The following is a 21,417-nucleotide window of genomic DNA, read 5'->3' as shown; positions in this document are numbered from 1 at the left end:
TTTGCCCTGCTGCTGGTCCTCAGCTTGCTGAGCAGTGTGCTGGGCTCCAGGCTGGCAGCAGCCAGTTGGCTAAAGAAAGGGGCTCTGGCTCTGGGTGAATTGATGGTGGGTGAGAGCCAGTTTTCCATTTGGTGAGTAGCTGTAAGCAGGAGCTTTTCCAGCTAGAAAAGATTCCCTATGGTTCCTTGATGGCAACTGGACATTGCAGTACATCTAAGTTGTCAACAGAGCACTTGGCATAGAGCTTGCGACCTCCCCCTGCATGAGACCACGCATTGTTTCATTTCTGGCTTCAATTTCACCTAAGTCTTTTTCTTTTTAAGCCTAAACTGTACCTTTTTTTCTTCCAGGCTCTTGCCATTGCATTGCTGCTGTTAACAAGCCCTTGAATTGCCTATTTAAATCTCTTCCTAAAGGAATGCAGGGAGGGGAATCGCCTGATGAGCTTGAATCCTAATTAGAAAACTATCTAAGTTCTTTTAAAGGTCGTGGGGGAAGTTAGACTATAGAAACATCAAGAGGAAGGACTGGAGAGGGTATGTATGCCTCTGCCTTTCCCATGGCTGTCACTGGGTATCTCCACCACCAGCTGGATGCGCAGCCAGGACTTCCCAAGATACTGATACACTGTGACGGCTCATGGGACTCAGGGCTGGTAATGGGATACAGAAGCCTTCACCTGCAGGTCACTAGTCAGAGTGTGGGGCATCTCCTTGTGCCTGCCAGATGGCTAGCTTTTGTTTCTCACTAAGCTGCATAATGCTGAATCCAGCCCTGGTTGTCGCCTTTCAGACAGTTTAGCTGCACTTCCTCGAGCTAAGCTGAAAATGCCTGTAATTAATTTCTGCCGTGACATCGTTAACTAGACGAACCTAGCTTTACAACCTAATTAGCATTTGCCTTTTGCCAGAAAAGCGAATTGATTTTTATTTCACTTTTGCAAATTCTTACAGCACTGGGCTGCAGTGCAAATACTCGAGTCAAGCTGAGCTGTTTCCAATATCAGTTATATCTGGCCTTGAACAGAAGTCCATTTAAGTGTCATCTAATAAACAAAGCTTAAAGAATGTGTGGCCCTTGGACATCTGATGGATCAAATTAAGGTTTAGCAATGTGTGGATTTGTGGGAGTGACTTTACTGGTGGTTTTAAGCCCAAGATGAGTGGAGCCAGGCTTCCTTCTAGAGTTTCCACAACATCCGTTATGCCGTGTCTGTGTTCTGCAGGAACAGGAAAATCTGAGGCTGTGGAATGACTCAAATTATAATAATATTTTATTAGATGCTAGCCCGGAGGGGAGGAACCCAGGTTGCAGGGGGGTCTTGTGCCAAAGCAATTCTTCTGCAGAAGTGCTGGTGCCTTGCATGGGCTCTGCTTTGCTGTGGAGTGTTGCTCTGCCCAAGTGACACGGGCAGTGTTTACTGTGTGAGCTGTCTTAAAGAAAACAAAGCAAATTAAAACCGTGGGTTCGCACACATCTAAAATATGCATTTTCCTGTTTGCATGCAGGTTTTAATTAAAAACAACTTGTCATGTGTGCTTTCAGATAGCTGTGTGTTACAGACCCTGAATCAAACGGCAAATGGATCTGAGTGCCTGCGTTGCTTATCTTCTGGAGCTCACTCCATCTTCCTTCTGATTCCTTAAGGAAAAATGTTTCATCTTTTAATTTTACTGCTTCTAACTTAGTTTTCCAGCAACGTGAGGTTCCTGTGGAGGTCAGAACATACTGACCTCTGCATAAACATGGAAAAAAAGAGGTATTTTTAAGTCCAGAACCTCCCACTAACAATATTACTGCTTCAGTTGCAAACATGATTCATTTCAGTCAAGGCTGCTGGAAAAAAACAATAATGGTAGTGTGCTCGGGTTGCAGGGCTAGCAAGCCAATCCATTAGCTGTTCTGAATATGTAAGGTGAAGAATTTGATGCAATCCAATGAGCATGATCAAAGCCAAGGTGGAGAATGCATAGCCATGAAAAGCTGAGATTTACTTCTTCAACCTTTGCTGCTCGTTTACTTCAGCCTTTTCAAGAGGCTAATTTAAATGTCAGAACCAACAAAACAGCAGCAATTGTTTTGGTGATATTTTACCATAAAGTGAGACGAGAAGGAATGATTCTTAGGTGAGCTGCTGTGAGAAGAGCATGGTTCTGACTTCGGCACGAGTGATTATTTGTCATGATAGCAGTCGACTTAATTAAAACACTGTCCACATACCTGGCTTGCTCTGATGGGGAATATTGTTACACAGGACAACAGAAACCTTGTTCAACATGCAGGAGAGTATGCTTAACTCACTTTCATTCTGTTTCTTTTTCCTCTGTACTGCGCATTCATTATGTATCTCCTTGGGAAAAAAAGCAATCCATCCCCCAAGCAGTGCCCTGTTGCATGGAATGTGCTGCTGAATGATGCTGCTATTCAGTTCCAGGCTGAGTCGAGGTCTCCCAAGAGCCCTCTTTTTTCTTTATTGATTTACATTGAGGGTGGTCTTGCTCCATGGCTGTGCATACGAGCTCCGGAATAGGTATTGAGCTCTTACCTGTGGTGTGCCATGGACTGAATAGAATTAATGATGGCTTTTAGCTCAAGATACAAGGCTAAGATTATATTCTGCACGTGACCTGCTTAAAACGGGATAAGTGGGTGTCAGGATGAAGATGGGAGCACGCTCTTTGCTTATGAATCAATCCCATCCCCGTACATCCAGTGTTTTCATAGCAGAAACTAAACTTACAGTGGGGTGGTGAATCAAATCAACTCTTTGAAAGGGTAGGTAACAGCAGGAAAAGGAAAAATGGCTTAAAGCTGAAGGAGGGAAGGCTTAGGTTGGATGTCAGGGTGAAGTTCTTTCCTATGAGAGTGGTGAGGTGCTGGAACAGCTGCCCAGAGAGGCTGTGATGCCCCGTCCATCCCTGGAGGTGTTCAAGGCCAGGTTGGATGGGGCCCTGGGCAGCCTGGGCTGGTATGAAATGTGGAGGTTGGTGGCCCTACGTGTGGCAGGGGGTTGGAGATTCGTGATCCTTGAGGTCCCTTCCAACCCTGGCCATTCTGTGATTCTGTGAAATCACTGCTTTACATTTCAGGATTTGGCCTGAGAAGTGGGTTTATTCGTGCTGTTTTGAATGCAAGCCTGAGTTCCCTTTCTGATGACTATTGGAGACAGATGCACTTACAGGCACCCAATGCCTTTTGGCTTTCCCAGTAACGCAGTAAAAGCTAATGAGAGAAGGTCACAGTGCTAATGTACTTGCCTGGAACATTTGAATGACAGCAGGTCAGCTGGGCTTTCAGGCAGAACTGCCTTCAGTTCAGATTTGGAAGCTTTCTCACTAAGTATGAACTGAATTCCATCAGGGTTTAAGTGCACACAAAGTAACTGAATTGCTTCAGGAAGGAAGTTTGGTGCTTGGCTTGGGGAAGACTTAAGGAGAGGTGCGTATGTCGTGTACAAGAGCTGCTCAGTGCCTGTGTAGTAGTGCTTGCTCAGCCCCAAATATTTTATCATTGCCTGTTTTAAAAAGGAAATTCAGAAGGAATCAACAAATTTTGTGTTGCTGGGGTCTTTAAAGCTGCAGATTACTGTGTTGACTTCCTGCTTTTGCTTTTTAAGTGGCTTCATTACGCAGAAGAGGAAGACCAGTGTGCATAAATCTGGTGAATCTCTTACAAAGGAAGTGCAGCAGCTGTTGGAAGTTGATGCAAGAAGTGATACAGAAATTCTCTGAGGGTAGCTATGCCAACCTTGGATGTTTTTTTCCAAAACTGAAATTGCATAAGCAGCTCCATCAGTTGAAACAGCTCAATTCTTCTACGAATGAAGGAAATTCTCATATTCTTCCAAAGTGGATTGGGGTTTTCTTCCCCATTTCATTCTGAAACAAAGTGAAGGAGAAGAGAATATATTGCCTGAAATCCTGGAGCAAAGAGAGAGTGAGTGGTTAGAAATATGACTGCAAAATGGTACTGAATTATAGTACAATATTTTAGTTTAGTAAGTAGATGCTGCAAGGCATTCTCTGCTATTCCTCTAAGACCAGCTACAGCTCATACAGACTAAAAAAGTGTCTGAGCTTATGCACATTTCTGTTACTGAATCATCCAGGGAGGAGTTTAGTTCATCATTACTACATGGAAATGAAATTCATTGTTTTCAAGATGTAATTAATGTGCCAAGGGTTCCTTCTGGTCACAGAGAGCCTGTGCTGTCCCAGTAAGCAGCACAACAACACCCTCAGCACGGCTGGGATCTCCAGGAGTGGCACTTGTTGGTGTTCTGCATGGAATTTTTGGAATTTAATAATAAATCCTTAATATTACTTTATGAAAACAGGGGCTTCAGGGGGTAAATGTGGCAAAAAGCCTGCAGCTGTAACAGCACAAGCAGAATCATCCCAGCGACCTCTGAGCACCTCTCAATAACAACCTGACTTTATTTGGCTGTGTGATTTATTTAATTTAATTTATTTTTTTTTGGTCTTGGGCGTGAGAATTCGTGGAGTTCTGTAAGGATTGAATAGAACTTTAAATGGGAATTTGCAGGTTTTTTCTTTTTTTCCTGAGGGGTTTTTAGTTGGTGATCTTGGATCTCAGATTTGTCTTTTGCAGATGGGGGCGGTGCAGTCATCCCTGCTTGTTTGGGGTCAGTGGGTTTGGAACAACAAGGCTTAGTGCTCCGCATCCCTCTGTGGCATCTGAGTGTTTTGCAGTGATGCTTGAATCAAAGTCCTCCCTCTGCTGTGTGTTCCTCATTCTTTTCTACCCGAGGGATCCTCTCATGAAAAAGACTTTAGTGGGCACCCAGAGGAGGGGGGTGAGGGGCTTTGCTGTGATCCTTGGTGCAGGAATACTGATGCCTGTGTTAGGAGATGGATTGGTTTTACACAAGTGTGTGTGCATACATGCACATATTTTATTAACCAGCATGGTAATGGTTGGCCAGCTGCCTGGAAACTGTTCTAAACTGTACCCAGAGAGGGAGTTTGTGAAAAATACATTAGTGCATACGGATGGCGTGTTCTTTTAGCAGCTCTCTGCTTTCCACTCCATTATAAATATTTACCTTGATTCATCAGTCCTCCACAATTGCTTTACTGGCCGTCCTTGGCAAGTAGCTAACATTCAGGCTGTGTATATTTAAGCACACTGGACCACACCAGTGGTTAGGTAATTAAATCTGAAATTATTGGAGGTGGGCTGTTAATAGCAAAAGCTGTTCTTAAGAATACCACGCTCTTCTAATTTTAATCTCATTACTTTCTCTCTGTATTTTTTCTCCACAATCAGGTCCCAAGCCTCTGTGAAGATCTCCTCTCTTCTGTTGATCAGCCATTGAAGATTGCACGAGATAAGGTGGTAGGAAAAGACTATCTATTGTGTGACTACAACAGAGATGGAGACTCATATAGGTGAGTTCCTATCCCAAGAAATGAGCTAACTGGTTCACTTTCTGCATCAGAGTATTGAAATCCCTTCTCCCTCTTATCCTGATCCAAAAAAGGGAAATTTAAATGATATTAAACTGTATTAAACTCATCTTGGTGATAAGCCTGGTACTGTTTCAAATCCTGACAACTGTAGAATGCTTTGCTTTCAGACAACGTGGTTGTATAGCCTCTAATCTGATGACCTTAGCAGCTCAGGTCCCTGTCTGTCCATCTCAGAAACAAGATATGTTTTATCCTAGAAACCCCAGGACTTTGTGTGTTTTCTGTACCAAGATCTGTAGTCATTCACTCAAGCCTAAAATCTGATGTTATCCTGTTAAAGGGCTGACACTAACGGGTTCCTCTTAGGCTTCCTGTAGCACAGCTCTATCTTTGAGGTTTGGAACCAATTGGATCTCCAGAACTGTGGTGTGAAATTAAATCATCTCTTGTTGCAAGGTTGTAAGACGTTTGGAATGGCTGACAACAGAGAAAAATGATGATTCAGGCAGCAAGTTTAAGTAAAAGAATTATTGGTTTGTACAAAGCAGCGTGGACTTGCCAGCTGGGAAAGCTGCTTTCAGTTGTGTTTTCAAGGGGTTGTTCTCATTTTGGATGTGCAATGTCATTAGTTCTCATTGACAATCTTGGCCCCAGCTTTCAGTGAAGGAAAAGAATCCCTTTCTACCAAAATAGCTAACTTATTTTGAGAACTGTAGGCGAAGACAATGAAAATATTTGAACAATATGAGCTTTAGATAATTATAATAAATTTCAAAGTGGAAAGAGCTGTAATAATACGATGAGTATTCAGGATATTGGCAGCCACTTTGAACGCACTCTCTCCTTTTATGCTTTTCTTCCATACCTTGCCATTAGGATGATTATATTTCAGCAACCAATGCTTAAAGCTATTTGTTTTCCTTCCTCCATTGCCTGCCTTTTGTTAATGTCCGTAGCATCGGTGCCATAGTTCCAAATATTTTGATAAAGAATTACAAAGCTCATCCAGAAGCCTTTTGAGTATTGCATCACCTGGCTTTTGCTCTTTTCTCCTAACAAAGGCTGCTACACCAGGAAGTAACGAACACCATCCATCTTCTGTCCTGAGTTAGCAGCTCAGCTGTTCCACCTCCTCTTCTGGTTCCGATGAGAGGCTTAGATTCTGTGCTCCCTTTCTGGTTTGGTGTAATAGCTTATGTTTGTAGTGCTAACAATTGGAACTGCTTTGCAGTAAGAGTTCAGCTTTCCTTTGCTTCGCGGTGGTGATTTATGTTCATTTGGCCAGAAAGTTTCAAGAATTCTGTTCCAAGTTGGAATTCCACAAAATATTTTGACTTTTCTTTTTCTTTGGCTCAGACCATCACTGCAGACACAGGTAAGTTTATGAAGGATTACAACTTAGTTGGTTTCAGTCATAGGAAAGGTAGTTAACTAAACTGAAAGCACATCTGTCTGTAGATGATTGATACAGGGAACACACTGAGATTCATCTTGCCCTGTTAGTGTGAGGAGCAGACTGCTAATGGATGTGGAGTTTGACAGTGCATCTGGGTTGTGGCCAACTGTAAATGACAGAGAGCTTTTTTTAAGTATATTCCCTATTGCAGTGGGCCCAGAGGTAAGCAAGTCTCTAAGGTGAAGTTTCTGCTCATGTTCTGAAAGGTACGATCCTAACATTGAGATCTTCTCCAGGCCACCACAAGGTGTGTGTGCACAGCTCATCCTTTATGGCACGTGCAAGAGGACGGAGCATACCACAGATAATGTATTTCTTGAGATGCTTTCTCCCTGAGGCTGTGATGTGTTTCTAGCAGTCTCTTGGGATCTTTGTTAGACTGTTGACATGAGTATCTACCACCAGATGCTCAGAAAAATGGAAAAGGCACTTGTTAAACTGTATTGCAGCATGCTGCAATAACTGATAACAGTTGCTCCTCCCCATTCCCCAGCACTCCATGTTTGATTACTGCATTTGGAAGCCCTTTCTTTAAGGTTAGTTTCATGCTTGCCTCTGAAATTTATTCAGTCTCTTCCCTACTATATCCCTATTCAGATACTTAAAGACTAACAGGGAAGCAGGAGGACTTATTACATCATGAGGTTTCAGAAAAGGTATTTTATTTCTTTGTAGTGAGTAGCCACAATGTATAAATTGTTGGCATTAGAGAATGCTGTTCTTTCTCTGAGGCTTTTGGTTCAAGTGTTCTGGATCAAAGCGATTCTCCCTTCTGGAACTGATTGGCCTCAGCTCTGTTTCACAAAGTAAATTCCTTCCTTCAACAGAAAGCAAAAGCCTTTGAAAGCCAGGCAATGTGAACATGTGCATGTGTTGATCCAGTCGGTGCCTGTGTTCAGATAATGCTATTCATACCTCATAAATTCTGAAGTTGTTACTGGGAAGTGGCTCTTGCACTAATGTAATCAATTAGACCCCAATCGAGGAGGAGTGTTTTGTACTTTCAAAAGCTTTTGATATTTCCACACAGGTTTTCAGAACCCCACTCACTGGGTGAGAAGTCACAAGAAGTGCTGCAGTCACCTGCAGAATGCTACGTCCCCAGTTACTGCATGCTTTGAACTAAACTTCAGTTTTCTTCTCTTGGAGACTTCACTAATTGCATTTCTTTTAATACAAATCCAAAGATTTGAAGATGTTCTGTGGACAGCTGAGCCTTGTGTGAATTCTGCAGGAAGCCTGGAGCTTCCTCACTGGGAATCGAGCTTTGTAGGCCTTTTTTGAGCAGCTTTACAGTTGGACTGGGTGGCAGCTTTGAGAAAAAACAGGGATGTTTGTCCATTCTGATGACTGATAACCTCACATGTTTCATGGGAGCATCCTTCAAGGAAATTAATATCCTAATTGCTGAGCCACTCGCCGTTGACTCCTTCCTTGTATTAAGGAATGTGATTTTCTTTGTGCTGGCATGGATCAGACCATGAAGTACATCCTGGAGTCTCTCTTGGATCTTCATATGTCAGTACTTTCACATTTCATCATATTACCACACTGCTGCTTATGTGATCAGCCTCTTCTGCATGTATGCTTGCAGGCAATTCTATGAGTGCTCCTGTAATAAGAGGAAGGTTTGGGAGCATATCAAAAGGCAGTGGAATCCACATTGTGAAAGCAGACCCTATTTTTTCTTTTTTTTTGCTTCAATATATAGGACTTCAAGGTCTCTGACTTTGTCCATACATTCCCATTCAAAGTATGTTTGATCACTCCATTAAATGGAATCCTTATGGGGAATTTGGTGCCAACAACACTGAAGCCTGTTAACTGAAACAAAAAACATTCTCTTTTAGGGAAATTAGAGGTCTGACTTTTGAAATTTAAGTGCCCTTGTCCATCTGTCTTTCTTCAAATAGCCTCCATTAAAGCTTTTAAATGCATTGTGAATACTCTTCCACAAAGAAAAAAAAATTATGGGGTTGTGTTATGAATTTTTTTAGGTGAAGCTGCTTCTGGCTCCAACTATAATGGGTTGAAAATGCTGCGGTCCGCTTGCTAGAAAGACTCAGTTGCTGGCCTTCCCTTCAACACCATTCCAGCAGCCTGCAAAAGAGATCTGAGCAAGGAATCAGAGAATGGCTTGGGTTGGAAGGGATATTTGGTATCATCTGGTTCCATCTCACCTGCTGTGGATGTGGTTGCCACCGACTAGATCGTGCCACTGTCTTGTTTCTCTCCATTTTGGATGCAGAAGCTTCCACCTTGTACACCTCTCAGCTTGTCTTGACATTTGCAGTCAACTTAGATAACTTAGTTATCTTTGGGCTGTAAATGCAGTCCTGAGTCTAGCAATACCTGCACTACAGACTCAGTAGCTCTTTGTCTTTTATATTTGGAAATAAGCATCTGTCTGACTTAAGGAAACAAAGCATGAAGGGGCTGCTGATCTGATCACAAACCAGTCAGTGTCAGAAGTGGGAGACTGAAGCTTTTTACAAGCATCTGGTATCACAAGTCTCATTTATCTCAGTCTTGCATCAGTTTCTCTGAGAATCTCCTTTAAATATTTGCAGTTACATTTTCTTCAAGTTCTTCTACTTCACGCAGAGAAATCTCATTTTCAGGTGCCATTTGCAATTTGCACTTCATGTGTTTCCACTGTGCCTTTACCACTGATTCTTTGCTCATCCACCTGGGTCTCTTTGGTGTAGGCTGGCTTTTAGCATGCTGCCCAATGGGTGCAGGTGTGTCCCATTTGGGAATCTTACCTTTTGGGGGATTTTTTTTTTTCTGCAAATCTCTTCTGGATTTCAGTGGGCTGTTAGGTAAATAAATGTTAGCTGTCTTCTTCAGAGCAAGTGAGTTTTAAGCAACTATTTTAAAATGAGAACCACCAGCTGAAAAACATTGCCCTGGGTGGATGTGACATGGTGATTTAGCTTTTCCTGATCTCTCACCTATTTGTTCAGATGTGGTCGGGAGGAGAGGGGTGAAGTGCTGTGAAAGCACGAGGGCAGCATGAAGCAGAGCCTGTTCTTTGTGCTTTGCATTAAACATGTCCAAACGAGTTACTTGTCTGAGAAATGAGTAACAAATGGGTACTGAGGAAAAAGCCCTTACGTATGGACTGCATTAAGACCTAGTGTTAGTCCACTGGAGTACTCTGAAAACTGAGTAGGCAAAAGGTGGAGGTACCTTTTCTTAAACTAGCAGTGATATATGTAGGTTGGTTATCCCCAGGGGAAATGAAGAGGAGAATGCAACTGTGCAGAAAGGGAGTTATAAAAGTCTCAAGCATTAATCTTTTAATACCAAATCTTTCATTAGGAGCACAAAATCTCTTCCACACCTGCAGAAATCGTACAATAAAAGCTGTAGCTTTACAGACCCTGTTAAACCCTGTGCATTGTTCAAACATTTTCCTACCATTGTGCTAAAAGACGAGTTTATTTGAAAGCAAAATAGTGGAGGAGAATTTGGACCTTAATTGTAGACGGCAAAGTTTGGCTCGAATATTGTCAGATGCCAAACAAGCTGCATGATGTATTTGTATTTGCATGGAAATAATTTTAAATACCTGATGTGCAACAGCTGAGGTTGAACCTTTGAATACTTGAGAAGGAGCAGATGCAAACCCAGGCGTAGTTTTATATATTTATATAGCATGAACTCAAAGGATGCTCGCCATTGTTGGACAGGTCAGACCCACCACTCTGACCTCTCTGAGTTCCCCTGTTGTCTCACTCTCTGCTTTCCTTGTCTCCTTGGCAGATCACCGTGGAGTAACAAGTATGATCCTCCCCTGGAAGACGGTGCCATGCCATCTGCTCGCCTGCGCAAGCTGGAGGTGGAAGCCAACAATGCCTTTGACCAGTATAGAGACTTGTATGTCAGTTCTACCATACACAGCCCTCTACTTCCTTTGTTTCCTTCAGGAGGCATGCAGTACATATATTGGCCTGAAATGCAGTGCCACTGAGGGTGGCATACGTGTGTATACTGGAGGCAGAAGGGTAGGCAGCAGCTGATCTGCTGGGAACACATCACCTGTGATTTCGTGTTGGGAAAGCACGATCCAATTTGCCAGCTGATGCTAACGGCAGAAGCTGAAGTGCTTTCTTGGCTCTCTCATCTCTTGAATAGATTAATGGCATCTTTGTCCTGAAATGACTTTGTTCTCTTTGATCTCAACTAAGTTCAGTCCTAAAGCATCTGCTTTTTCTGTTCCCTCAAGACAGCACTCTCTCCAGATATCTACCTCTACAGCAGAAGCTTGCACATCTTGTCAGATTGCAGGCGTTGATTGTGAAATGTGGCAGTGGTGTGGGGAGTCGTGTACTTCTGCAAAGATGATTGTGTTTCAGGCCTTGTCTTGTGAAAGAGATATGAAGGGAAGGAACTAGTGGAAACGTGTGAGAACAGTGTAATTAGGCTGTATCCTTTCAAAGCTGCAGTTGCAGTTTTTCCAGGTGACTTGTCAGTTAAACAGTCTTGCTAAAAGGAGGGAATGCACTTGTCTTGCATTGCATCCACAACTGTCTTCTGTACAGCCTGTGGTCTCCTAAGCAGCAATAGGATGGAAACAGTCATGTTAAATCTAAAAAGCAAAGGTGTGTGGAAAGCAAAAGAAACGTACTCCTTTACCAAAGGTGGGATGCTCTCACACTGGAGATCCCTAGTGACCATGGAATAGGTGAACAGCATTCATTGCTTCACGTTGCATCCAGGTGGAGATAACTTAGATGTAGTTAATCACACGTCACTTGAAATTTACACCATTTTAGTGCTAACAAAGACAGCTTAAAAAAATATATATATTCTTGCTGATTTTCTACTCATTCTAAGATGTGATTTGGTGTGTTGCCTGTCCAGACATAGAGTCTTCTCTTATAGATACCAAATTCTACTTTTCTTGCAATATGTGAAGGTATCTGATCTCTAGTAACAGTTGTTATAGGTGTCTGAATCCACTGAAAGATTGCATTTCTGCATATGCAGCAAAGAGAGGTTTGCAGTTTCCCTTTAGGTGCAGAACGGACCCAGACGAGTAGGGGTTTTTGTTCAGTAAGGTGAAAATGAGTAGCTTTCTGGAGCAGAGATTGTTCGAATCCCTCTGTGATCACTGACCATGAAGTCACAGCTGGATACAATAACTCCTCTAAAGAAGTTTGCAGAAAGGAAAGCTCAGTACAGCCTGCCCTCGGACTCGGTGAATCTGCTGATCCCTCTCGGCATGGGGTACAATAGTAGCATTAATATATTGTATGGAAGTAAAAAGAAAGATTTTATCAAATTTCATCTTTCAGTTAGCCAGTCCAAGTTTGGCAGGCAATACATTGTGAGAGGGATACAGGAGGGATTGCTCACAAAGACTTCATTCTTGTGGCATCAGCCAGAAATGACTGAGGCATTATGGCTTGCAGTACAGACTAGATAAGAGCATCAGTCAGCAGAACACACTTTGATGCACGTTAGGATCTCAAAAATGTGTCAGAAAAAGAGGAAAAGGGTGGCTTATGTTTTGCTGAGTGGTGTAAAAACTGTAGTATTTTTGGAAAGAATTTGCAAAGTTAGGGAAACTTAACCCAACCGCTTGAAGGGTTCCTCATGCTTGAAATTGGAAGTGATTTGTGCTTTACCTACAACAGAGGTCTGGATAGAAACGTGCTTTTGTTCTTGTAGCTGGACTCTGCAGTTTCCTTAACAATTGGATTTGGTATTTCGACAGCAAAAGCTTAATTTTTACTTGGAGATTGGAGGGGAAAAAATGAGGTGGTGGTAACAAGTGCCAGCCTTTCACACTTCTGCTGCCAGCAGGTCAGGTTGGGAATGGCTGTAACAATTACTGGCATAACAGCTGCTGAAATCATGTGGGAGCCCAAAGCATAGGGAAGCTTGTAGTGGGAAGAAGATGGCAATTGCAGTGATGTCATTTCCATGGTCTGCTGGAGCTGGAAACTAATGGTATATCTCCACTGCAAAGGTCTGAGTGCTGTCGATTCAAGGTGTCACTGCCCTTCTGGTTTGGTTCTAGGCATTCATTCACAGGGAACACCAGGCCCAGTGTGCTTGAACTTCCTATAATGAATGTTTCTGCTAGGAGGTGGTTTCAAAGCACTTTGAGGCTTTGTTTCTTAGCCCTGCTGGGCTGACCCACTGACTCTTGTGCTTGCACTTCTCCAGGCACTCGTGGAAAGGCATTGCACTGTATGGGCTTGTCGTTGATTGTAGGGCTGGAAAAGGAAGATTGTGTGCAGAGGTGAGTTCAGGCTGCCAAAGCAATTTGTGTTAATTGCACCAGAAGAGCCTTTGCACAAGGAAGCAAAGTTTAAAAACAACAACAAAAGCAAAGTCAGCCAACAATCTGCAGCATGCATGGTTGTCTGGCATTAGATGTTAGCCTGCAGGTGGGTGTGAGCAGGTCAGGATGAATGACCTTCACCTCACCTGAGACAAAATACTGGCCATAATAAAGGGATAAAGCATTTCCTACCCTGGCCTAAATTAGTACATTGGAAGCACTTGTTTCTGAGATGTTGCTCTGCATGGTGCTCAGCTTTCAAATGCATCTTAGAGAAGCCATTCCAGTGGGGGAGCGGAAGAGAAGGATGTTTACTTACCAAAGAAAAATAAGTACTTTAGAGAATATGTGCTTTTCCCACTCAGCTCTCAGCACGCACTCCAAGCTTCCTCTGGATTATCTCCCTTTTTACCTTCATGCACAGTAAGTGATAATATCTCACAGAGTTCATGTTGAGCCTCTTCCAAAACCTCAGCTCGTTTCAGCTTTTCCTCGTGCCGCTTGCATTTGGCCCACATACCATTCCTTTCTAGATTTCTGTTGTAATCAGGTGTGGTTAAGTATCCACCTACATCTCATGAGTCATCAGCATGGATCTGCCATTTCCCAAGGGTTGACACCTGCTGGTGTGGGTGGTTTGAGGAGAGCAGCCTGTGGTGCATTTGTTAACAATCGGTGTGAAATAATCCCTGCACGTTTGTTTGCTGGTGACGTGCATTTGAGTTTTGCCCCTCAAAGCTTATTGAGCAGCACGTGGGGTGACTGCAGTGTGAAAACAACTTTGGAGGAGTCTTGTAGAGTCCCACAAAGTAATTTCAAATCGTGAAAGCTTGAGAAAAGCTTTCCTGGGGTGTGGAAGCTTCAGTGCTTCCTAACCAGTGCTACGTTATTTCCTCTAAACATCACTTGGCTGCTCACCTTTTATTTCTGGAAATCTCCTTGGGTTGAAGAGGAATCGTACTCATTTTTTTGCTCTCACAGCAAGTGTATTTCTCAGTTATCAGTTTGACCAAAATGTTTGTCAGTTTCCCCCCCAAAAACCCCACCAACTTTAATTTTGATCTCCTGCTGCCAGGTTTAACTCAGACACTGCCTGAAGCTAATGCCCCGGTATGTTTTTGTTCAGCAGGTTATTATTCCCAGATGGAAGCCTAATATCTCATACCATTCAGTTAGGGCTTTGGCTTTCCACTTCCAATATCGTGAAGATAATTTCTTCAAACACATGGTTGTAATTTATTGCCCTCTGCTTGACGTGTGTGTGCGCAATTGATTGAAATCAAAGCATAATGAGGACCAGGGTGGCTGGGTAAATCTATTTTAGATCCTGCATTCTGTTGTTTTGGGTTGGAGATAATCAGTGCTTTAATTAAGTAATCTAATCGCTCTTTGTTGTCTGGAAGAAATGGTTTCTGAAGTGATTAAATAGACCTCCCTGGGGAAGGATGCTGCTGCTCTGGGTGTTTCTGCAAACAGGATGATTTTTGGCAACTCCAGACTAGTTTAGTAAGTGTACATACATCTAGAGAGCTGTTCTTACCTCTTTCTTGGGCTCAGTTGAATTTCTTGGTGGTTTTGATTTTTAACAGCTGTGTCAAAAAAAAAAAAAGAAAAACTCCAACCTCATGTTGATCATTCAGCTTCTGTAAATATTGTTATTGATTAAGACTTGGAGTTCCTTCAGCAGGGTAAGCCATGAAGCCTTGAACTTCCGCTTCTGTCTTTGAATAGATGTTGATCCATTTTCAATTTGTTATGTTAAGGCTCTGGATGAGGAATTTAACGGGAGTGGAAGGAGGTCTGGGAGAGGATTGACCTCTAAAATATGTCTTTATTGTGGGTAATCCTCTTGTTATTGAATTTTGGATTGGAATTGTGTCTGAAGTGGAGTAAAAAACAAGCTGGTACCTCACCTTTTAACTTTCAGAGTACTCCATTTACTCTTCTTGGTGTTTTATGTCACTGAACAGCCTGGGTTCTCTCCCCTTTGGGGATCACAGAAGCAGAGTCATAGGTAGAATAGAGATGTCTCATTTTGGGGCTCTGCGCCATCGTCTCTACCACCAAGCGCCTTTAAGTCCTGGAGCTCTGGGTAGCTTTCCCCTTTTTAGCTGTTCTTATGGTTTTTTGCATCCTGTTACATGATCTGACTCCGAGATCCTCCAAGAGGATTTCTTTCATCCGAGCTTGAAACTATTTTGTGCTGCTGGCAAGGTTGGTAGCAATTCCTTTATTTACCAAGCTGCTGTGTGTTGACTCCTTTTGCGTATGGAGCAGTGCTGATTCCACCACACTGATGGAAGCAGAGCAGCAGATGGAGGAGGTGCAGCTCACGGCTGGGTTCAGCACAGCCCTGCTTTCAGCTCACCAAGGGACCAGGCAGCTGCACGCTCTCTCTGTAAGCATTCTGTCTGTGTTTAGATGTAAACCTACTTTGCCTAAACTGAAAACCCATGGAAAGCTTTGAAGTGACTTTATTGCCATTAGCTCACTGTTCCTCATTAATGGTTACTAGCCCTTTGTGCTGGCTTTCTCTTGGGCTCCAGAGTCGCTGTGGTTTGCACAGCGAGAGCCATACAGATTGAATCCAGATGCATTTGTTATGCATCCTAGCACTAAGGAAACCTGACTTTCCATCTCACTGCTGGCTGGGCTTTTGCACAATAGGGTGTGACATCAGGATTATGTCATCTGTGAGATTCTTGCCTCTGGGTTAGGCTGATAAGTACAAGATGGAGGCTCGTAAGACAAACCTAAACTGCCAAGATGCTCACTGCTTTAATGTTTATGTGCTTTTAAAATTAAAGCCGTGTTGTTTTCCCAAGGAAATTGTGTTTAGATGTAAGAATAAACAGAGCAGCGTTGGGATCCCTTCCTTGGCCTGCCCATAGCCAGCACAAAACTCAAAGCAGCACCAACCCTGAAGTTGTTGTACCTTACAAAGGTTAAGGTGAACTTAGAGGAAGAAAGCATTAAGCACACTGTCATGCTGTGCAAACTAAATTAGTTGCTTTTCATCCAATTTCTTTTTTCTTTGGGTGCCTCGTTTTGGAGCATATCTGCACAGGCTGCATTCTTATCTTCTGAATCTGAGATTTTCAGAACAGGAGGAGTTTTTCCCTTGGGTTCCCGTGGTTCCCTATGATTACATAAAGCCTCAGCACAAGAGGGACAGCTTGTGTTAGGAAGCCAGCACTGTCACAAATGAACGGTGTTCAAAGGGTGGAAGATGGAAGACAAATTGAAGAGCAAGCACTAGCCATCTTGCAGTGTATGTGATGGATGCATAGTGGAAGGAAGAAGCTGCATGAAATCTCTGGCCTGCTCAGGCTTTGGCACACTCAGTGCATGACACACAAGACTTGTGCTGCTGTCTTCTCCCCTCCTACCCATCCAGGAATTGTAGCTGGCAGTGTCTGAAATGTGTCAGACTGTTGGCTGATGAAGCAGTGGGCTGTGCAGAACAGGCTGTTCCAAGGATGGGCAGGGGTGAGAGATTTGTGAGCATTTGGTGCTTGCTGGCAGGTAATGAGCCACTTCCCCCTTTGGATGCGGTACAAAATGACCCATTGTCTTGATTATTAGGTGGCTAATGGAGCTGTTTCCAGGTGACTCCTCAAAAGGGATTTGGTCTGTAGTTTCCATCTTCTGAGAGCAGTTGGATGGTAAGGAAGGTGTGAGCAATGCAGGGTTTTGTTTTTTAAATAATGAAAGGTACTAAAAAGCAGAAAATCCAAGGTCCTGGGGATATTTAGCCTTCAGGATCCCATTGGATCCCATTGTTTGGGTACTGTTTTCGCTCCATGCAGAGTTCTTGCACTTCACAACTCTGCTTCACAGTTTGAGTCATCCCACCATGGTCCAGATGTGTGCTTTTAAGTACAACTGGCATTGAAGTTACACATACCTAACGAGATTGGTATGTTTGCTCCAGGGACTGTTGCACCTGTGTATGCTGGAAAGAATGTCAGTAAAATACCTGTGCAGAGTCCACGGGCATAGTTTGGGCTGCGTTCATAAACTGCAGTGAAAAAAACAGCTGGTCTGAATGCACAAACATTTTACCTTCCTCTCTGCAAGTATTTAGGTAACATTCTTTATGTGTTACATGGTTGCACCCCTGGGATTGAGAAGGCAGAGGCGAATTCTCAATCATTTATGTGCAGGCCAGCAGTGTTACTTCTGGTACCAGGCTGGCCTTTTTTAGAGAGTTCGCTTTTGAGCATCATTACTAGAAAGCTGGACACAGGCAGCGAAATTATTTGGTGTCAGCTGCTGTCCTAAAGACTTTTTCCCCCCTGACTTGAGCTACAAGGCTGCAGGTGATTGGAACAGCCACCTCAACAATGTTTTGGGTTTGGTAGGGAGTGAACTGCTGGAATTGCCCACTTCCTCCATGTTTCTGTTGCTGTTTGTGTTTGAAACAACAGGGTGCAGGCACAGAGGAAGGACTGGGGGAAGCTGTACCAAGTCACATGGCACCAATGTCATCTGTTTTAATAGGAGGTGAGGTATCTCCTTCCTCACCTCATCATGTTTTTGGGTTGCTCTGGCTGTGACCCAGTCATTGTCACTGCAGCACAAACATCTGTAGGTGAACCCTCAGTATTTCCCCTTGGGGTAGTTTTTTTTAAGATGAGTTTCTTGGAAGTCTGAATAGAGACATTTCCCTTTCCGTGCTGAACTTCTGCAGTTGGAAGAAGTATCCATACAGCCTTGAGAAAACGAAATATTTTACTTCTTTGCAAGAGCCAGCTTGAAGCACTGCGCCTCTTTTGAAGGTTTGCATGGCCCATCTGAGATCCCAGTAATGGTACTTTGGCATCAGGGTTTTGTTGCTGCAAGAGTCCTAAGCCAGCTACAAAAACCCACCCACAGCCTTTGGCATTCAGTTCCCTGCTGGAAAACTCACAAGAGTTTTTATGGATGAATGATTTGGTTCTAGAGTGTAACTGAGAGTCATGGCTTCTTTTTATTGCCGTGTGGTGGAAACTCATTTTCTCAGCATACAGTCCAGTATTCATTTGCAAGGCTTCTGGGAAGCAGAATGCTATCAGGAAGGTTACGGTGTCTTTTCTGATGTGTTCCTTAGTGATAACGTTAAGAACCTGTCCTGTACTGAGGAATCTGTCAGATCCCTCTTGAAGTCACAGCTTTGTTCTGGCCACAGCCTCTGTCTGATGGATGCAGCTCAGGTTCCTTAAATTTCCATCCTGCATCTCCACCCGCTGGAACTTCAAACACTTCATAAAGCTTTGGATCACCCTCAGCTTAAATACTTCCCTTTATTCCTGCGTTCGTAAAGTAGGTCAGTCCTAAGTGTGACTTTTTTTGTATAAAACAGCTTTTTTCCAGGAGCTTTGTGGTTGATGAGTAGTGGGTATGAAACTGAAGTGTTTGATCGTGGCTTTAGAGCTAGAATTGATTTGGAGTGAAATGCTACACTGAATTTCGCAGAGAAGATAATAGGAGTGGTTATGTTGGGTTTATGGCTCCCAGTCACCTTCTTGGGCAGCCACAAAAAAGCTGATTTTACTGGAGATGGAGGAGCACTGGCTGTCCTCAGAGCAGGTGGTGGCATTGGCATGGTGCTTGGCAATGGGGGGATGTGAAGGATGGCTGGAAAACAATGTGTTTTGTTGTTCCCTTCATTTTGCTGTAGGTAAAGGAGGATCTGTCCCGGAGAGATGTAGGATTTTAGTAAATAATAATTAGTTTCAATCACCATTAAAGGGGTTTCTTGGAGACAATCCAACCTTCATGCAGCAAATCCAAGTTTATGAATGTAGGTTTAAATTCCTACCAACCTGTCTGTCATCCCATTTTCTATTATGCAGCAGCCAATTAACCTGTATTACTTCTTAATTTTTCTTGAAGAAAACAGCTTTCAAGGAATGTTCCCCCCCCAAACATGACTTCAGATAGTCTTCAGAAGCCTCCCTTCAGTACATTTACAGCATGAGGAAATGTAGGCTCTACAATGGTCATTTTCTGTAGATTTTCTCCCCACGAAGGAGGAATGAATGGAATGGTTCTGGATTGATGAGACACAGAAAGCCTTGGGTCGTTTCCATCGCAGCGTGCCTCGGATTCATGATGGTTCAATCACTGCCATTGTTGCTGGAGCATCCATATACGATGTCAGAGCAACTTCATTGAAGTAGCACATTAGCATTTAAAGCAATATTAATGCTATATTTGATTCATTAAATATACACAGGCAAGTTAAAGCATTTCCATGTGTGTGCTGTTAGTTCTGGCGGGGGGTTCTTCAGATGGTTTTATGTGGTTTCAGACGACATTTTAGCACATTCTTAAAATACCCACAAAAGCCTTTATGTAGAATCTCATAAAGGTGAACCACATAAAATTATTCTTTTTTTCCTGTTTCATGTCATTAGGATCAAAGTACAGTAGGTAAGAATGAATTTCCAAAAGCCTTGTTTTGGTCTCTCTCTTAATTAATGTTTCATGCTTGTAGCAAGCTCATAAAGTGGGTAATAGGGAAACTCTCTGTGTACATGGTAATATTCTCAGAGACTTCCAGTTTATTTTGACTGAATTCACTTATTCTTTATATGAATATTTTAAGCAAACTTGCTGTGGAAGTGGGCAGTGCTTTGGGTTCTGGGGCCTTTGGTTCAAGCCCTTCTGTCAAAGGAAGCATCAGAACTCAACATCAGAATCAGAACGTAGCTTGCTGAAGTCCTGAAACTCCTGTTAACTGCATTAACCAAAATCCATTTGTGAATTCCCCAGGGGACATAAAAAGGGTGTTTGTTGGTTTGTTAGGTTCAAATTGCCTGCTGGAAGCCTGGCTTCAGCACACCTGCAGAGCACAGGGCTTTCCTTTAAAGGCAGCGCCTTAACCAATGTCATAGGATGGTGCTGTGTGTGTTTGTTTCTTCAGTTACACAGTTATGCATGCACACAGTTGTAAAGAATCAGGGCTGTTTTGGTGACTCGGCCTTACAACAGCATGCTAGACTGGCCTGTAAATGCAGATCAAATGTTCAGAGCAGCACAGGTTATTTGCCATGCATTCCTGATGTTTTTTCTCCCAGCTTCTGGAAGGTGGGTTGGTGTTCCGGAATCCACAGCGCTTCAAGCTGATATGCCAAGTCCAAAATGCACAGTAAATCACATCTGAAGTGCCATTGACAACTGCCAGGCTCGTGTTTAGAAAGGAGGGGAGCATGAAGGCGGGAGGCTCCAACACGTTTTTCATGTTGGCGATGAGCGATGTTTCCATTTCTTGCTGGAGAGGAGAAACGTGCAGCCACTTGCAGATCTTTGTGATCGTCTTGCTTGTGTAGCAAGAAGCAGGAATACAGGGCACCAGTGCTAGAAAGCAGCTGAGTTCTGCAGGTGTCACTGTTTTGTTAGTTCTCTTAGTACGTACCTTGTGCTACCTGAGATGTGAGGTTGAGGTGGATTAGCTTGTTCTCTGCTGTATCTGAAGCTGGAGTATGATGTGAACCTAAACAACACCCCTTTGTTCCTACGGACTTTGGTTTTGGTTCAGCTCTGTTTGCAGTCAGTAAGCCAGCCTCACACAGAGTCTTGAGATCCAGCATGAGGCTGCTGACTTGCTCCCTTTTCTCTTAATTAGCAGGCTGCGTTGTAAAGAACTTCCAGACTTGCTCGATAGAGAAAGAAAAGGAGAAAAAAAATCAAAAACTGTAAAATAGAGCCTTACTCTCAGCCTGCTTTGTAGCTTGTGCTTTCACCAGCTGTTATAGTTAATTGGAATCAGAGGGATTGTTTCCTCGAGTACTGTAGAAATGTGCAACTTGCTCTGTTTCTCACCAGGCTTTTATTCTCCTTTAGAGAAATACACAGTCTTGTTGCAGTTAAAATCTGTGTATTATAAAATCATGTCAGCTGCTGTGTTTCTAGGTATCTAACCATTGAGACTGGGCCGTCTTACAATCAAAAAGTCTTTGTTAAGATGTAGAGGTTCTGCTTATTTAAGATGATTATCTGACTCCAGCTTGGATCCTGCTTGCTGTTAACATGCCTATTGGATTGCATCCTGCAGGTATTTCGAAGGTGGAGTCTCCTCTGTCTACCTCTGGGATCTGGATCATGGTTTTGCCGGCGTGATCCTCATTAAGAAAGCTGGAGATGGATCAAAGAAGATTAAGGGATGCTGGGATTCCATCCACGTGGTGGAGGTTCAGGTACAGCCTCTGGGGCAGCTGATATTCCTAAGTGAAAACAAAACCCAG

At 43.1% G+C, this 21,417-nt stretch overlaps 1 protein-coding gene across 3 annotated transcripts in view; it reads left to right on the top strand.

The window, feature by feature from the left end:
- Window positions 1-21,417, top strand: part of CAPZB (capping actin protein of muscle Z-line subunit beta) — a 51,920-nt gene that overhangs the window by 18,807 nt on the left and 11,696 nt on the right. For all 3 annotated transcript variants that reach the window (XM_052691815.1, XM_052691813.1, XM_052691814.1), the window contains exons 3-5: window positions 5,290-5,411; window positions 10,657-10,770; window positions 21,228-21,369. In XM_052691815.1, the coding sequence (XP_052547775.1) occupies window positions 5,290-5,411; window positions 10,657-10,770; window positions 21,228-21,369 (378 nt within the window). The remainder of the gene's footprint in view (window positions 1-5,289; window positions 5,412-10,656; window positions 10,771-21,227; window positions 21,370-21,417) is intronic.

The sequence above is a fragment of the Tympanuchus pallidicinctus genome, unplaced genomic scaffold (genome assembly GCF_026119805.1).
Source record: "Tympanuchus pallidicinctus isolate F22 unplaced genomic scaffold, pur_lepc_1.0 scaffold29, whole genome shotgun sequence".
Taxonomy (NCBI): Eukaryota; Metazoa; Chordata; class Aves; order Galliformes; family Phasianidae; genus Tympanuchus; species Tympanuchus pallidicinctus.
The sequence above is the reverse complement of the archived record's forward strand: the minus strand, read 5'-3'. Positions and strand labels throughout refer to the sequence as shown.